This window comes from Mustela lutreola, chromosome 11 (genome assembly GCF_030435805.1).
Source record: "Mustela lutreola isolate mMusLut2 chromosome 11, mMusLut2.pri, whole genome shotgun sequence".
Classification (NCBI taxonomy): Eukaryota; Metazoa; Chordata; class Mammalia; order Carnivora; family Mustelidae; genus Mustela; species Mustela lutreola.
Window position 1 is genome coordinate 40,055,451 of NC_081300.1, and position 19,738 is coordinate 40,075,188.

The 19,738-nt window shown below is 38.0% G+C and overlaps 1 protein-coding gene across 2 annotated transcripts in view; it reads left to right on the forward strand.

Moving 5' to 3' along the window:
- The window catches only part of TRAPPC8 (trafficking protein particle complex subunit 8), a 75,170-nt gene extending 72,974 nt beyond the window's left edge, over positions 1 to 2,196 (forward strand). For both annotated transcript variants that reach the window (XM_059140804.1, XM_059140805.1), the window contains exons 28-29: positions 128 to 217; positions 1,149 to 2,196. In XM_059140804.1, the coding sequence (XP_058996787.1) occupies positions 128 to 217; positions 1,149 to 1,383 (325 nt within the window). In that variant the 3' untranslated portion in view covers positions 1,384 to 2,196. The remainder of the gene's footprint in view (positions 1 to 127; positions 218 to 1,148) is intronic.
- The last annotated feature ends 17,542 nt before the right edge of the window (positions 2,197 to 19,738 follow it).

Consider the following 19,738-nt stretch of genomic DNA (forward strand, 5'->3'; position numbering starts at 1 on the left):
ACTCAGTTTTTTGCCTTACTTGAATCTTAATGTTTTTAAGGAGTTTTTTAGGTATTTGTGTTATTTCCAATAAAGTTTATTTAAAAAAGAAAATGCACAGCTTAATGTATCTATTTTCCTTCCACAGCCTTTGTTTAGTACCAGTCACCCTTTTACTGTCCAACTGTTCTAAGGCTGATGTTGATGTAATAGTTGATCTTCGGCATAAAACAACAAGGTAATGATTAGTACATTTAGTACAATTTAGTACATCATTATGCACATAATGATCTAACACGGATAGAAAAAGTTTACTCAGGTGTGCCCTGGATTTGTGTTTGCCATAACATAAATGTTACAGAGGAGTTACAAAGGATTGTCTCAGCATTACAATAGTGACAGGAATGCAGGCAATTTCCAAAAGAAGCAAATTGTTTTATCAGAGACAAAAATTTTTATGAAAGCTGTTGGTGATAAAGAACTCTAAAATTGAAAATCAGCAAGTTTGCAATGGAAGTTTTTAAAAGAAATTTATTTTTGGAATTATGAACTAATACTTAACAAAAAAAATACGGGGTCCATATTCCCATATATGATATCTCAAGGCCTAGACGTTTTTTGGACTTCAAAAATTTTTGGATTTTTAGAAAAATAATGTGAAATGTATACAAACTATTACTGTATAAAACCCCAAATAGGATCTGGGGCAGCTCTCCGGAATCCAGACGTGTTCTGTGTATGATTGATTATGTGTGTCAAAAATTAACTAATGCCTTATTGGTAGATACTGGGTTGCTTTCCATTTTTCAGCATTATAAACAGTTTCAGTATTATTAGCATTCCCATATACAAACTATTTTTAGTTATGAATAACCAATTGGTTAAAAGATGAGGTTTGAAATCAGATTCCATCATTTACTAGCCGCTGTTGTGAGCATTAACTGAGATAACATTTGTGCCTGGAACATAGTAAGGGTTAACAAATGTTGGTTATTATAGCAACAGTAATACTACCTATTGCCATTATTGTCATTATTAGTAAAGAGTTGGCTTTATGAAATAGTTTCTAGAAGTAGAGTCTCTAGATGAAAGGGTTGTGTTACTGGGACTTTGGGAAAAATTTTATAAAAAAACCCCTCCAACTTACCATTTTTTTTTCCCCCACATAGTCCAGAAGCATTGGAAATCCATGGATCATTTACATGGCTTGGACAAACACAATACAAACTTCAGCTTAAAAGCCAGGAGATTCACAGTTTGCAGCTGAAAGCATGCTTTGTGCATACAGGTGTTTATAACCTTGGAACGCCTAGGGTATTTGCCAAGTTATCGGACCAAGTTACAGCGTTTGAAACAAGTCAGCAAAACTCCATGCCTGCCCTGATCATCATTAATAATGTGTGACAACGTGCACATTTGTACTGAAATCCACAAGAATCAGTTTGATCTTACTGAATGGGTTTTAACAGCAGTATTTGAAATACCTAACTTGTTATGGAGGTTGGTTTCGGATCGCTGCAAAATACTTTCGGCTTGTCAATGTGTTGATGATGCAAAGCACGCTGGACTGAGAATCTTACATTCTTTTTTTGTATTTCTTTGAACCCTGGTAATAATTTACATGCTCATAATACAGAGTTTCAACATTTCCACGCACCTTATTAAGCCCTGTCTTAAAAATCAGTGTCTAAGTCTGCTGTTACAACTTACTGATGGTATATGAATATTACCAGATGATTCCGAGGAAGGAAAGGCCTTCTTGGCAATACTCCTGTTAAGCCATTAGTCTGTAAATTCCAGCTTTACTGTGAAGTTCTGTAGAGTGTTAAATACAAGTTTTCCTGTCTTGCTTCACACAATTCTCTAAAATCAGTTTTGACCTTTGGTTATAGAGTCTTCATACTTCAGTATCTGGTGGTTCCTATGGCTTATACATAACTTTGTAAAAAGAAAAAAAATTTTTTCTGATGCTTTGAATATAGTTTTGAAAGGAGTTTGACTTTTTTTCCCTTCATTCATCTCAGCATAGGGTGCACTATTTCACAATATGAAAATTTTTTGTCATTTAAATTATCATATTCTTTATTATGTAACTTTAACAATTGAGTTGATCTGTTTAAAATATAAATCTACTCAAGTTAATTAAAAATAAGCTTTTCAGAAATGTATTATATTTATAACAAATGTAAATAGAATAAAGACATGCTATTCACTGTATAGATTTATTAGAATTATTTAATTCAAAGGACTTAACATAATCTTTATTTAAAATGAATGCCAACCATATTAATTTATAGCAGGCCAAGCCAATTTCCTGAGAAAACTTTGTTTCCAAACATGAAGTACAGTTTTTGTTCCTACAGTCCTCAGTGGCTATGTTTTACACAAGCAAATGAATTTTGTCTTTAGATGTGTCATGTCTGATGCCCCGTTACAAATTTGGATAATTGTTTTATATCCTGGGAAAAAGGAAGATCATGCTTACTGAACTGTTGAAAATAACCACATGGCAGATGGTGCTGCTGCGTATGGTAGACCAGGTGATTTAGCTTCCAGCCGAAGAAAAGTAAAGAGTCTAAATAAGAGAGAAGAAAACAGCTTACTAAAAACAAAATGTTAACAATATAGTCTGTTATTAGTGGACCAGAATCTAGGAGAAGGAAGATTAGAGAGAAGAGACCACCATTTGGGGCTACTTTGCCTTGGGAGTGTTTAATCTACTTAGGAAGAAGCAGCTGAGAGGCAGACCCTTACATTTGATGCGCTCTGAAACAAGAAATACGGGTCAGGAGAAATCAGGTACGCTGAAGCAAGAGGACAAAAGTTTGGAAAAATAGTCACAAGAAGATAAAGGACCTTCTGGTTTCAGTGAAAAAGTTTTATGTTTATTTGGAGTCCCAGAAAGAGGAGAGAGAGGGTAGGGGCAGAGGTGGTATTTGAAGGGGATCTCTGAGGATTTTCCAAGACGACATCAAGTTACAGATTCGCATAGTAAATCCCAACAACATAAATATAAAGAAACTGTATTGGAGGCCACATAGTGAAACTCTTGGTTGCATCCCAGCAACCCTATAGGGGGAACTGCACGAAATTGAGGAGAGCTCAAAAGACCTCATTCAAAAACACTGAAGATTCAAAACGGCGCAAAACAGCTCTTGTTAATAGCAGGGTTGCGTACTTCTCTGACACTGCTGCTTGCACTGTTGGGTCTTTTTTTTTTTTTTTTAATATTTTATTTATCTATTTGACAGAGATCACAAGTAGGTAGAGAGAGAGAGAGAGGGAAGCAGGCTCCCCACTGAGCAGAGAGCCCAATGCGGGACTCGATCCCAGGACCCCGAGATCGTGACCTGAGCCAAAGGCAGCAGCTTAACCCACTGAGCCACCCAGGCACCCGCACTGTTGGGTCTTGTGCTACTGTCTCCAACTCTGCATTCAGTGACGTCTTGTATTGGCAATTGGAACTGCCCATAGTGGAATATTTACCCCAGGGGCATCAAATACTACATATTAGGGCTTGATGTATTGATTTTTGCTGTTTACTCTAGATCTTGAAAGCAGTGGAGAAAATGTTAATAATGCAGATTAAGTTCAAAAGTGTTACATGAAGGTAGCTGTTAAATTACAAATAGCACAAATACTTGAAGAATTATTCCTCCAGGATCTGAGAACTATTTGGCGAGATCAGCAAAGAAGTTGCTCAAGTTATTGATGTACAACATCAGGTGAGGATTAACATATCTTCTCACGTTTTTCTTCCCCCTTCACATAAACAAAAATCTCAATCAACGGTCATACTGGATTATTTTCATTTGTTAATTGCAAGATAGGTTGGTTGTCAAGAGCTTGGCAAAACTCAACAAGGGCCCTATGTAAGGATCACTAGGCTATATGAAATTTGCAATATAGAATATTGCCCTTTTTATTATTTGTCAGTTGTGTGCTATGAAGACTTTATATCTGCTTTAAAAGTCCCCCCCCACCCCCACTCTAATTTGATAGACATTTACCAGCATATCTTTGGGTATGGACATAGACCATAAAAAGTTTAGTATTCTGACATCCACATTGCAGTTAACCAGGAGCTGAAGCATCTTCTGGAATATTCCAGGCTTTAGGACTCAATAGGGCAGTGATTTGCAAAGTGTGTGGTCCTAATTGTTTACTACTAGAAATGTAACTCCAGAGGATACTTCCCCAGAGATTGGTGGTCTACCTGCTTAGATCAATTTTGTTGGTCTGGTTTGAATATGGAATCTTGTTCTTGTTGTTGATGTTTATTTGTTTGTTGTTTTTAAATCTTGTGGTTTTAACAAGCCCTGATGCTGAAGAGGGGACCTGTACACTACACTTTTGGAAACATGGCCTTTGGGACCCTGAGAAGCACTGTGTCTGGATGCAGATTTTTATTAAGTTTGTTTTTATATAGTTTTTGGTCACATCATAGAAATTATTATTCTTCAAAAGTTCTAAGTGACTAGGCCAGCATTTTAAACATATACCCCTAACATATGACAAATTGTTTAAAGATTAATTTTCTACTTAAGGATATTGAAAGAAAAATTGAGTTTACAATAGCTGTTTGCTCAATTAAAGTGAACAGTGGGACTGCGGGTAACATTCAATCCCAGCTTGCCTGTCACTTTATTATTTCTTGGCTATTGATCATAAGTACCAGATCTTACTAGTTTGGGGTGTTTCCAGTTTTGCTTTTCACAGTAACTGGATTCTTTTGGGCAGGTATTTGTAGTCTCTGCTAGAGATTATAGGTAGGATGACCACGTAAGTCTTTACCCAAAATGAGATAATTTGAGATTGAAAGGAGGCGCTATTAATAATCACAGTGGGACAGGGGCGCCTGAGTGGCTGAGTGGGTTAAAGCCTCTGCCTTCGGCTCAGGTCATGGTCTCAGGGTCCTGGGTTCGAGCCCTGCATCGGGCTCACTGCTCAGTGGGGAGCCTGCTTCATCCTCTCTCTCTCTCTGCCTGCCTCTCTGCCTACTTGTGATGTCTGTCAAATAAATAAATCTTAAAAAAAAAATCACAGTGGGACAAACAGACATAAACTGAGTCCATTCCAGGCACACTAATATGTGTTCATATTAGCTTAGGGTTTCCTTCCTCTCAGGCTATTTGTTGACTGATGCATTACAATGAATTCTGCTACGTGTACAAATACTGCACATTCATAAGGCTGCTATAAGCTTCATTCTTAGATGCTTGGAGAAGTTCTAGTTCCCTGCTTTTTTGGCAGAAATGTTCACTCAGTTCAGATGTGATGATGAGTGGCAAGATTCAGCTAATCTTCAGATTGGAGTCAGTGACAGAATTCCTTGATCCTTAAGTGGCCTGAACCAGGACTGAATTTTTGTCCTAAGTGGAGATTGTCACTCCCGGGGGTATGGATTACTGGCCTATTAAGATTCTTATACCCTTTCCATGTAATTGTGGAAGAACTTGTACATACTTAGTATTTCTAGCCATTACACATATCTTGAACCACTTACATCACCTTTATGTTGGTAATACTCTCCCATGCTAAGTGAGGCTGCTGATATTTGAAAGGTTTGGATAGCCATTTTTGGATTATGGGCTGACAAGATATTCAATGGCTAAATAACTACCCCTGGGTTAGGTACCTCAGATGTTTTTTAACTACTCCTAGGTGGTTAAAATGAATTAATTTATTTATCACCCTTTGGTGAGCTATTTTCTTTCTTTTTAAGATTATTTAGAGACAACAGTGAGAAGGGGAGAAGGAGAGAGAGAATCTCAAGCAGACTCTCTGTTGAATGCAGAGCTGTCACAGGGGTCCATCCCATGACCCCAAGATCATGACCTGAGTGGAAGTCAAGAGTTGGGTGCTTATGGGACGCCTGGGTGGCTCTGTTGGCTAAGCGTCTGCCTTTGGCTCAAGTCATGATCGTAGGTCCTGAGATCAAGCTCCGCATTGGGTTTCCTCCTCAGTGAGGAGTCTGCTTCCCCCTCCCCTCTGCTTGCAGCTCCCCGTGCTTGTACGTTCTCTTTTTTGATATCTCTCAAGATAAATAAATCTTTAAAAAAAAAAAAAAAAGAAAAGCTGGACCCTTAACCAACTGAGCCACCCACACACCCGTGGTGAACTGTTTTAAAGCAAATTATACTCAATAAAATGTTTGGTGGTAATTTAAGTACATGACTCTAGATGTACCAGGATGGAATATTTCTTCTTAGATTGATAAGAACTGTATAATGGGATGCCTGAGTGGCTCATTTGGCTAAGAATCTGCCTTTGGCTCAGGTCGTGATCCCAGCGTCCTGAGATCAAGTCCCACATCAGGCTCCTTGCTCAGTGGGGAGCCTGCTTCTCCTTCTGCTTGTGCTCTTTCTCTCTCTGTCAAATAAATAAAATCTTTAAAAAAAAGCCCAAAACTATAGTAAGACTTAAGTCTTCAAGCACAGTATTCTAAGACGGTATTTCCCAGAATGTTTCCCACTGAGTAGGATGTTAATAGATATTAGATGAAAAGAAAGAAGAGTTCCCTGACTATAAAAATTAGAGGTTTCTTTACTGCTCATGTGCATCATGGGAGTTTCCCAAACATATTCAACTAGGAATCATCCCTTCCTTGTCAAGCATTTCTCAGAACTAGTGATATGCTCATAAAGTAAAGATGGATAAGCTTTTTCTGAAAGTATCAGACAGCCATTCAGGCCTGGGGGGGTACATACAATCTCTGGCTGCCAAACACAGTTTGTACATGAATGGGCGTGGTTGTTTTTGTAACTAAACACTTGTTTCTGTAAGTAAGAACAGTAAGTGTTAATTCGTTTTAAAACTAAGTGACATCATTAGTACATCTTGGGAACCTGGACAGGACCAGAGAATAAAGGAGGAAAAAGGAGAGAGGACTGAGCATAAGGAGAAGGAATGTCTCCTTCCTCTGTGGCAGGTTTCACGAAGACTTGGCAAGTGATACTCAAAACCATCTACATCCACTAGAGGGCACCAGGAATGCAATTTTCCTTGGGTGCCGTTCTCAACTTTTGCTTTTAAAATGTTGAAATTAGCATTTGATGACGTAGCATTTAGTGGAGTTTGGTTTAGCATTTTTCTTCTGCTACAGAGAATTAGAATCAGGCAAGTTAATGATAATTTACCAACCTAACATATCAACGATATTAACCCAGGAGATATTTCATAATTAAAAGGATTATGGACTTTTTAGTAGTCTTTACATTATCTGGAGAATCAAGATGGATGGATTCTCTAGAAATACTTAATATCTTGTTTTTTTTATTGGGTAGGAAGGGGCAAAGGGAGAGGGAGAGAAAGATTCTTAAGCAGGCTCGACATGGGCTTGATCTTAGGACCCTGAGATCATGACCTAAGTCAAAATCAAGAGTCTGATGTTTATCCAGGGTGGCTGGGCCACCCAGGCACCCAAGATTTTACTTATCTATCTATCTATTTGTTTATTTATTTATATTCATTCATTCATTCAATTTTATTAAAAGATTTTATTTTTTTATTTGCGAGAGAGAAAGAGTACAAGCAGGGGAAGGGCAGAAGGAGAAGCAGACTCTCTGCTATCAGGGAGTCCAACATGGGGCTTGATCTCAGGACCCCTGGATCATGACCTGAGTCAAGGGCAGACACTTAACCAACTGGGCCACCCAGATGCCCAAAGCTTTTAATATCTTAAGACACGGTAAAGTTTTACTGATCAGAGAGTCATTTAAATTTGTCATAGTAGAGGGGCGCCTGGGTGTGGCTCAGTCTGTCAAGTGGCTGTCTTTGGCTCAGGTCATAATCCCAGGGTTCTGGGATCGAGCCCCACATTGGACTACCTGCTCAGCGGAGAGCCTGCTTCTCTCTCTCCCTCTGCCTGCTGCTCTATCTACTTGTGCTCACTATCTGTCAAATAAATAAAATATTTTAAAAAAATTTGTCATATTGCCATCTAAAATGGAGGCTAAAATTGGAAATTGTTAAGTCAACCAAGCCTCTGATAAACGATGAGGGTAAGAATTCCTCAATTTGGGGTTACCTGCCTGGGTCAGATTATGAGACTCTTGATTTCCATGCTGTGAGTGCCAGCCCACATTGGATGTAGAGATTACTTACTTAAAAATAAAACCTTAAAAAAAAAAAAGAATTCTTCCATCCCCACTTGTTGACTATGGACAAATCTTTTAACTTCTTTACTTCCGTGTGTGTGTGTGTGTGTGTGTGTATCAGTGACTGACAGGTAATAATTAATACGTGTTTTCAAATATGATTTACTTAAATTCCCTTTGAGAATGCCCTTCATAAGGTCTTCTAACAGATGCAGTTTGAAATGGCTGCGTAAACCGTAAACCCATAATCTATTCTATCTATAGCAGCCATTGCACTATTTTAAGTTTCCAGTTTTGTTCAAGATTATAGGCTTTATTTTGATTGCAGGCTTGGGCTCATGCACATTAACCATGAGGTTTGCTTCCTTCATATCATCCCCTAATACCTATAGCCATGCTGGATGCACCATAGAAATACTTTTGAAGAATTGATTAAATTACCTTTTGTCCATTACAACCTGAATGAATTTCATGATTAGCAGTGCCAATATACAATAGCTCTTCAATGGCTTTAATACAACATGTATGGAATGCTTTATAAATAATAATATTCATAATCCTGGCACTTAGTTTGCTAAAAATGAGCTTTCAAAACTGAATTCACTTAATTGTGTGCACAGGAATTCATTTTCTTGTTTAAAGAATGGGAAAAATGGTAAAAACTGAACCTTTTACCCATGACAAAAAGTTTAAGGAATTTGGAGAGTGGAAACACTAGATTTGATTCTGTATTGTGTTTTCCTGCCAACATTGTCATTAAAAGTGATTGTATAGAAGTTTTAATGTGTCCTTTATCCAACAAATATTAATAGACTCTTTATCTGGCACTATTTTTTGGGCTAGAAACACTATCCTGGGCACTGGCTGCAGGGATATCTAATGTTAATTTAAGAGATTAATTTTTCTAAGATTTTATTTATTTATTTGACAGACAGAGATCACAAGTAGGCAGAGAGGTAGGCAGAGAGAGAGAGAGGGGAAAGCAGGTTCCCTGGTCAGCGGAGAGCCCGATGCGGGGCTTGATCCCAGGAGCCTGGGATCATGACCGGAGCTGAAGGCAGAGGCTTTAACCCACTGAGCCACCCAGTCGCCCCAAGAGATTAGTTTTTAGCTTAACAGAGATAGCAGTCTTTAGACAACAACTGTATGAGTACTGCATTTGTGAAGAATCAGAATTTAATTTTGAAAGATGCAGGAAAATGTTTTGCTATGTACATTTACTAGACCAAGCAGTGAAATATTTTGTTCACATTTTTCTGGTTATTACATTTAAATTCTTTAAAGACTAAATTCTTTACTTACGTACTGTAAAATTAATTGCTTTTTGACAAACATATGTAGTCCTGTGACTGCCATCAATCCACCTCCTCAAATTCCCTCCTGCTGCCCCTTTACTTCAGTTTTCTGCAGCTGTCATAACAAGGTACCGCAAACTGGCTGGATCACACAACAGAAATTTACTGTCACAGTTCTGGAGGTTGGACGTTCAAGGTGTTGGCAGTGTTGGTTCCCTTTCTGAGCGAGAATCTGAGAATCTGTTCCATGCTTCTCCTCTGGCTTCTGGTGATTTGTTGGCAGTCTTTGGCTGTTCCTTGGCATGTGGAAGCATCCCTCTGTCCTCACCTTCGTCTTCATGTGGTGTGTCCATGTCTTTGTCCCAGCTTCCCCTTTTTATAAGGACACCAGTTGTTTGGGACTGGGGGCCCACCCTACTCCAGTGTGACTTCATCTTAGCTAATGACACCAGCAATGACCCTTCTTATAAATAAGGTCACATTCTGAGGTACTGAGGGGTCAGGATTTAAACATATGAATTTTGGGGGACGCAATTCAACCCGTAATGATAGTCAACCACTCCCCTAACCTTTAGTTTCTGGCTACCATGGACCTGTTCTGTTTTTTAAGTGTTCCTTTTCCAAAATGTCATATAAATAGAATTATACAGTATACGTACCCTTGTCTCTGGCTTCTTTCATTTAGCATACTACATTTGAGAAACACATTGTGTTTCTTGTTTGTTTGTTTTTAAAAAGATGTTATTTATTTATTTGATATAGAGAGAGCGGCAGGCAGAGGCAGAAGCAGCTTCCCTGCTGACGTGGGGCTTGACCCCAGGATCCTGGGATCATGACCTGAGCTGAAAGCAGACACTTAAGGAGTGAGCCACCCAGGCGCCCCCATAGACACTGTTTTATGTATGTGTTAGTAGTTTATTTTTATTGTTGAGGATTATTCCAGGATGTGCTAAGTTTGTTTATCCACTCACTAGTTGAAGGACAGTTGAGTTATTACCAGTTTTTGGAGATCATAAATAAACTTGTTATAAACATTCACATTCATGTTTTTATGTGAAATAGTTTTGACTTTTTTTTGGTAAATTCCTAGGAGTGGGGTTACTGTGTCATGAATGTGCAGGTAGTGTATGTTTACTTTAATAAGAAACTCAAATTATTTTCTAAGGTGGCTGTACCGTTTTCATGCTCACCAGCAGTGAATGAGAGTTCTTACTGCTCTTCTTGTAGCAACTAGGATTGTCAGCTTTTAAATTAATGTTTAAAAACTCCATTTTTTAAAAATTAATGTTTAAATATTCCAGTAGAGTTCACATACTGTATCTTATGAGTTTTGGGTGTACAATACAGTGATTCGGCCCTTCCGTACATCAGCCGCTGCTCATCTAAGTGCACTCCTTAGTCCCCATTCCCTGTTTAACGCATCCCCCCACCCACCGCCCCTTCTGGTAACCAGCAGTTTGTTCTCTATAATTAAGAGTCTGGTTTTTTGGTTTGCCTCTCTCTTTTTCCCCCCACTTTTCTCATTTGTTTTGTTTCTTAGATTCCACATTTGAGTGAAATAGTATGGCACTTGTCTTTCTCTGACTTATTTCACTCAGCAGAATACTCTTCAGTTCCATCCGTGTTGTTGCAAACGGCAAGATTTCATTCGTTGTTATGGCTAATATTCCATTGTGTATGTGCACCACATCTTTTCTTTGTCCACTCATCAGTTGATGGACATGTGGGCGGTTACAAATGTACTCTTAATCTCCTTCATTTATCTCAGCCATCCTCCGACCTACCTCCCCTCTGGTAACCATCAGCTTGTTCTTTATAGTTAAGGGTCTGTTTCTTGGTTTGGGTCTCTGTCCTTTTTTTTTTTTTTTTCCCTTTGTTCATTTGGTTCTTAAATTCCACATATAAGTGAAATTATATGGTATTTGTTTTTCTCTGACTGGCTTATTTTACTTAACATTTTTACTCTCCAGTTCCATCCATGTTATTGCAAATGGCAAGACTATAGACTTTGGTTACTAGCGTTTTATCTGTTAAGACATTTTCAAATATCTTCTCCCACGCTGTCTATTATCTTTTGGTTTTGTTGACTGTTTCCTTTGCTGTGCAAAAGATTTTATCTTGATGAAACCCCAATAGTTCATTTTTGCCTTTGTTTCCTTTGCTTTTAGAGTCATGTCTAGCAAGAAGTTCTTGTGTTCTCCTCTAGGATTTTGATGGATTCCTGTCTCACATTTAGGTCTTTCATACATTTTGAGTCTATTTTTGTGTATGTTGTAATAAAATGGTTCAGTTTCATTCTTCTGCATGCATGGTGTTTTGGGTTTTCCACATAAAGTATCATGTCATCTGTGAAGAGAGAGTTTGACTTCTTTGCCAGTTTGAATTGTTTTTATTTCTTTTTGTTGTCTGATTGCTGAGGCTAGAACTTTTAGTACTATGTTGAATAGCAGTAGTGATAGTAGACATCCATGCTATGTTCCTGACCTTAGGGAAAAGCTCTCAGTTTTTCCCCATTGAGAATGATATTCACTGTGGGCTTTTCATAGATGGCTTTTATGATATTGAGGTATGCTCTCTCTATCCCTACACTGTGGAGAGTCTTAAGAAAGGATGCTGTATTTTGTCAAATGCTTTTTCTGCATCTATTGAGAGGATCATATGGCTCTTGTCCTTTCTTTTAGTAATGTAGTGTATCGCATTGATTGATTTGTGGATGTTGAACACCGTTGCAGCCCAGGAATAAATCCCACTCAGTCGAAATGAATAATCCTTTTAATGTAGTGTTGGATCCTATTGGTTAGTATCTTGGTGAGGATTTTTGCATCCATGTTCACCAGGGATATTGGTCTGTAATTCTCCTTTTTGGCAGGATCTTTGTCTGGTTTGGGGATCGAAGTAATGCTGGCCTCATAGAAAGTCTTTGGAAGTTTTTCTTCCATTTCTATTTTTTGAAACAGCTTCAGAAAAATAGGTATTAATTCTTCTTTAAAAGTACAGTAGAATTCTCCTGGGAAGCCATCCAGCCCTGGACTCTTGTTTGTTGAGAGATTTTTGATTACTGTTTTAATTTCCTTACTGGTTATGTGTCTGTTCAGGTTTTCTATTTCTTCCTGTTTTAGTAGTTTATACATAGTTTATACCAGTAGTTTGGTAGTTTATACATCTCTAGTAATGCATCCATTTCTTCCAGATGCTTAATTTGTTAGCATATAGTTTCTCATAATATGTTCTTATAATTGTTTTGGTTGTAATATCTCTTTCACTCATGATTGTATTTCTCTTTTGTTTTTGATAAGTCTGGCTAGAGTTTTATCAATCTTAGTAATTCTTTCAATGAACCAGCTCCTAGTTTTTTTTTTTTTTTTTTAATCTGTTCTACTGTTCTTTTGGTTTCTATTTCATTGGTTTCTGTCTCAATCTTTATTAATTTTCTTCTCTGGCTGGGTTTAGGCTTTGTTTGCTGTTCTTTTTCCAGCTCCTTTAGGTATAGGGTTAGGTTGTGTATTTGAGAACTTTCCCTTTCTTGTTTCTTGAGAAAGGCTTGTATTGCTATATACTTCCCTCTTAGGACCTCCTTTCCTTCATCCCAAATGTTTTGAACAGTTGTGCTTTCATTTCCATTTGTTTCTATGAAATTTTTTTCCATGAATTTTTAACATTCTTTAATTTCCTGGGTGACCCATTCATTCTTTAGTAGGCTGCTCTTTAGCCTCCATGTATCTGAGTTCTTTCCAAATTTCCTTTTGTGTTTGAGTTCTAGTTTCAAACCATTGTGGTCTTAAAATATGCAGGGAATGTTCCCAGTCTTTTGGTACTGGTTGAGACTTGATTTGTGATCCAGGATGTGATCTATTCTGGAGAATATTCGATGTGCACTAGAGAAGAATATGTATTCTGTTGTTTTGGGATGTAATGTTCTGAATATATCTGTGATGTCCCTCTGGTCCAGTGTATCATTTAAAGCCTTTATTTCCCTATCGATCTTTTGCTTAGATGATCTTTCCAATTCAGTAAGGGGGGGGTGTTAAAGTCCTCTACTATTATTGTTAATGTTTTTCTTTGATTTTGTTATTAATTGGTTATGTAATTGGCTGCCCCCATGTTAGGGGCATAGATATTTTATTTTATTTTTTTTTTTTTTTTTTTAAGATTTTTATTTATTTATTTGACAGAGAGAGATCACAAGTAGGCAGAGAGGCAGGCAGAGAGAGAGAGAGAGAGGAGGAAGCAGGCTCCCTGCTGAGCAGAGAGCCCGATGTGGGACTCGATCCCAGGACCCTGAGATCACGACCTGAGCCGAAGGCAGCGGCTTAACCCACTGAGCCACCCAGGCGCCCCTTATTATTTTTTTTATTGTGTTATGTTAGTCACCATAAAATACATCATTAGTTTTTGATGCAGTGTTCCAAGATTCATTGTTTAGGTACAACACCCACTGCTCCATGCAATATGTGCCCTCCTTAGTAGTCATCACCAGGCTCACCCATCCACCAACCTCCCTCCCCTCTAAAACCTTTGTATTGTTTCTCAGAGTCCATAATAAGGGCACAGTTATTTAAAATTGCTATATCTTCTTGTTGGACAGACCCTTTAAGTATGATATAGTGTCCTTCCTCAACTTATTCTAGGCTTTAGCTTAAAATCTAATTTGTCCTTATAATTGTCTTTGGATTGCCACCCCAGCTTTCTTTTGATGTCCACTCCCTTACTTTAAATCTGGAGGTGTCTTTGGGTCTAAAATGAGTCTTACAGACAACATATTGATGGATCTTGTTTTTTGTTTTTGTTTTTGTTTTAATCCATTCTGATACCCTGTGTCTTTAATTGGGGCATTTAGTCCACTTACACTCAGGGTAACTATTGAAAGATAAGAATTTAGTGCCATTGTATTGCCTGAAGGTGACTGTTACTTATATTGTCTCTGTTCTTTTCTGATGTATGTTACATTTAGGTTCTCTCTTTGCTTAGAAGACCCCTTTCAATATTCCCTGTAGGGCTGGTTTGCTATATGAAAACTCTTTTAGTTTTTGTTTGTCCTGGAAACTTTTTATTTCTCCTGTTTGCAGTGACAGCCTAGCTGAATATAGTATTCTTGGCTGAATATTTTTCTCACTTAGTTCTCTGAATATATCATGCCAGACCTCTCTGGCCTGCCAGGTCTGTGTGGATAGGTCTGCTGCCAATCTAATATTTCTACCTTTGTAGGTTATAGACCTCTGTCCAGAGCTGCTGTCAGAATTTTCTCTTTATCTCTGAGACTTGTAAGTTTTATTATTAGGTGATGGGCTGTTGACCTATTTTTATTGGTTTTGAGGAGGGTTCTCTGTGCCTCCTGGGTTTTGATGCTTGTTTCCTTCCCCAAATTAGGGAAGTTTTCTTCTATAATTTGCTCCAATATACCTTATTCCACCCCCCACTTTCTTCTTCTTCTGGGATCCCAATTATTCTAATATTGTTTAATCTTATGATATCACTTATCTCTCAAATTCTCACCTCGTGATCCTGTAGTTGTTTATCTCTCTTTTTCTAAACTTCTTTATTCTCCATCATTTGGTCTTCTTTTTTTTTTATTTTTTATTTTTTATTTTTTTTTTTTTTAAAGATTTTATTTATTTATTTATTTGACAGAGAGAAATCACAAGTAGTCGGAGAGGCAGGCAGAGAGAGAGAGAGAGGGTAGCAGGCTCCCTGCTGGGCAGAGAGCCCGATGCGGGACTCGATCCCAGGACCCTGAAATCATGACCTGAGCCGAAGGCAGCGGCTTAACCCACTGAGCCACCCAGGCGTCCCTAGTCTTCTATATCACTAATTCTCTCTTCTGCCTCACTTATCCTAGCAGTAAGTCTCCATTTTTTATTGCACCTCATTAATAGCTTTTAAAAATTTCAACTTAGTTGGATTTTAGTTCTTTTATTTCTCCAGAAAGGGATTCCCTAGTATTTTCTATGCTTTTTTCAAGCCCAGCTAGTATATTTATAATCATCATTCTGAACTCTAGGTTTGACATCTTACTAATGGCTGTAGTCTGTATTGATTAGGTCTTTAGCAGTTGGTACTCCCTCTTTTTTATTTTTTTCCTGAGGTGAGGTTTTCCACCTTGTCTTTTTCTGCAGATGAATGAGAGAACAAAATGCTGAAAGGGTAACAATGACCCCAGAAAAATATACACTAAACTCAGAAGAGATATGAAACCAGAGGGAAAAGAGGGGAAAAAAATATGATCAGGCTGGTAAATAGAGCCACACACTTGATTTTGGGTGTATTTTGTTCTGTTAGGAGGAACTGCCTCCCAAAATTTTAAAGAAAGAAAAACTTACATATATACAAAAATAAGAGTAAATCTGATGAAGGGATGGAGGATGACTGTAAAGATGAACATTTAAAAAGATTTTAAAAAAGGAATTGATAAGAAGTTTGTTGAAAAAAGAAAGAAAAAATTTAAAAAAAAGGAGAGAATGTGATCAGGTGGGAGACTAGAATATAGACTTATGCTAGATTTAGGGTATATTTTGGTCTGTTAGAAGAAACTGTTTCCCAAAATTTTAATGAAAGAAAAACTTATATGTGTACAAAAAAGTTAAATACAATGAAGGGAAAAATATGAATATTAAAATGAAAATTAAAGATTTTTAAAAAGTTACTGATAAGATGTTGGTTAAATAGGAAAGAGGAAAAATTTTAAAAAATGGAAAAAGAAAAAAAATAAAGAAATTTAAAAGAATGTAACTTTATAAGACTAAAGAATCACAGGAAAAAGGCCCTGAATTCTATGTGCTGTATTCCTCTAGCTCTGGAGTTTTGCTGTTCTCATTGATTGGTAAAACTTGGTCTTGCCTAGATGTTCTTGCTGATCTTCTGGGGGAGATCCTCTTGCAGTGATTCTCAAATGTCTTTGCCTGAGGTGGAATTGTACCACTCTTGCCAGGGGCCAGTCTAAGTAATCTTCTTGGGTTTGCTCTTGGCAGCTTTTTTTCCCTGAAAACTTTCTGTAAAGCTTTGGAAGACAAGAATGGAAATGGTGGTCTCTCAATCTCCAGCGTGGAGGAACTGAGAGCTTGGTGTCCTCTCTTCAGTGAGCCCTCAGAGAAAAGCCATCAATCACTTCTGTCTCCCTGGTCTCTGGCCATGCTCCATGCTCACCTAGGCCTGTGACTGAGCATTTCTACCTCTGCCAACCACCTGTTTGGAGTCTTCAAACCCAGCAGATTCCTGCAGCACAATCCCACACTGCTCCTTGCAGGGAAAGAAGTGGAGTATGCCCAGATCTGCCATTTAATGGGGTTCCTCCTCAAAGAGCAGTGGTCCAACTGTGCCAGGGATCATAGTTTATGGCAACACTGAGTTGAGAACCCTCTTCTTGGCTCTGTCTTTGCAGCTGGTTTCCCTGCTCTAATACCTGGGAACCCTGCCACACTCAGGCACCCCCAGTCTTTCTGTGACCCTGAGGGACCTGAAACCACACTGTCCCAGAGAAGGCTCCACCCCCCACTTAGCCACTAGAATGATGTTCCTCAGTGCAGCAAACTTCTAAAAGTTCTGATTTCATGCTCTACTGCTGTCACTTGCCCGGAGCCAGCTACTGGAGCCTCCCTCCCACCACGGTCTATCTTCCAGTATATTGCCTTGGATTCACTTCACACATCCTACCTTCCAGAAAGTGGTCACTTTTGTATTCATAGAATTGCTGCTATTCCTTTCTTTGATCTCCTGTTGAGTTTGTTAGGTGTTCAGAATGGTTTGATAACTACATAGCTGAATTCTTGGCACCAGATGAAATTTAGGTCTCCTACTCCTCCACCTCCTGAGACTCATTTTGAACACGGAGATACATCCAGACTGAAAGTGAAGGAATGGAGAACCATCTTTCATACTAATGTACCTCAAAAGAAAGTGGGATAGCCATTTTTATATCAGACAAATTAGATTTTAAGTTAAAGACTGTAGTCAAAGATAGAGAAGGACACTATATCAATCTTTTTAAAAAAAATATTTATTTATTTGACAGAGACCACAAGTAGACAGAGATGCAGGCAGAGAGAGAGAGGAGGAAGCAGTCTTCCTGCTGAGCCGAGCGCCCCATGTGGGACTTGATCCCAGGATCCTGAGATCATGACCTAAGCTTAAGGCAGAGGCTTAACCCACTGAGCCACCCAGGTGCCCAGACACTATATCAGTCTCAAAGGGTCTATAAAACAAAAAGATCTAAAAACTGTAAATATCTATGCCCCCAACATGGAAGTAGCCAACTACATAAAGCAACTGTTAATTAAACAAAGAGACATATTGATAAGAATATGTTAATTGTAAGGGATCATAACACTCCACTTTCAGCAACAGACAGATCATCTAAGCAGGAAATCAACAAAGAAATAAGAGCTTTGAATGACACACTGGTCCAAATGAACCTCATAGATATATACAGAACATTCCACCCTAAAACAACAGAATACTCATTCTTCTTGAGCACACATGTAACTTTCTACAGAATAGACCACATACTGGGTCACAAATATGGTATCAACCAATACCAGAAGATTGAGATTATTCCCTATAGATTCTCATACCACTTTGAAACTGGAACTCAGTCACAACAAAAAGTTTAGAAGAAATTCAAACACTTTGAAGCTAAAGACCATCCTGATCAAGAATGTTGGGTTCAACCAGGAAATCAAATAAGAACCTAAACAATTCATGAAAACCAATGAATTAAAAAACCTATCAGTCCAAAACTTAGTGGATATAGCAAAGGCAGTCTTAAGGAGGAAATACATAGCCATCCAAGCCTCATTCAAAAAAATACAAAAATCCAGAATACACAAAACCTATTTCCACCTTGAAGAACTGGAGAATCAATAACAAATTAAGCCTACCCCCATGCATGAGGAGGGAAATGATTAATATTAGAGCAGAGATCAATGAATTAGAAACCAGAGATACAGAAGAACACATTAATGAAACTAGAAGCTGGTTCTTTGAAAGAGTTAATAAGACTGAAAAACCACTGGCCAAACTATTCCAAAAGAAAAGAGAAAGGACCCAAATTAATACAATTATGAATGAAAGGGGAGAGATAGTGACTAACACCAAGGAAATAGAAACAATCATCAGACTTTATTATCAACAACTATACGCCAATAAGTTAAGCAAACTAGAAGAAATGGATGCATTCCTGGAAACCTATAAACTTCCAAGACTGAAACAGGAAGAAATTGACAACCTGAATAGACCAATATCTAGTAATGAGATTGAAGCAGTGATCAAAAACCTCCCAAAAAACAAGGCCCAGGACTCGATAGATTCCCTGAGGAATTCTACCAAACATCCAAGGAAGAAATAATACCTATTCTCCTGAAACTGTTTAAAAAAATAGAAACCAAAGGAAAACTTACAAACTCTTTCTATGAAGCCAGCATTACCTTGGTCCCCAAACCAGGAAAAGACCCCATCAAAAAGGAGAATTTCAGACCAATATCCCCGATAAATATTGGTGCCAAGATTCTCAACAAGATCCTAGCTAATAGGATCCAATGGTACATTAAAAAGATTATCCACCATGACCAGGTGGGATTTATCTCTGGGATGCAAGGGTGATTCAACATTCACAAACCAATCAATGTGATAGAACAAATCAATAAGAGAAGGGAGAAGAACCACATGGTCCTCTCAATTGAGGCAGAAAAAGCATTTGACAACATACAGCCTCCATTCCTGATTAAAACTCTTCAGAGTATAGGGATAGAGGGAACATTTCTCAACTTCATAAAATCCATCTATGAAAAACCCACAGGAAATATCATTCTTAATGTGGAAAAGCTGAGAGTCCTCTTAAGATCAGGAACATGACAAGGATGCCTACTCTCACCACTATTGTTCAACGTGGTACTAGAAGTCCTAGAAACAGCAATCAGACAACAAAAAGAAATAAAATGTATTCAAATGTCAAAGAAGAATTCAAACTCTCTCTTTACAGATTGCATGATAATTTATGTGGAAAACTCAAAAGACTACACACCCAAATTACTTCAACTCACACTGCAATTCAGTAATGTGGCAGAATACAAAATCAATGCACAGAAATCAGTTGTATTCTTATAAACTAACAATGAAACTGTAGAAAGGGAAATTAGAGAATTGATTTGATTTACAATAGCACCCAAAACCATAAAATACTTTGGAATAAACCTCACCAAAGAGGTAAAGGATCTGTAATCTAGGAACTACAGAACACTCATGAGAAGAAGACACAAAAAGATGGAAAAATATTCAGTGCTCATGGATCTGAAAAATAAACATAGTTAAAATGTCTGTGCTGCCCAGAGCAATCTATACTTTCAATGCCATCCCAATCAAAATACCATCAGTATT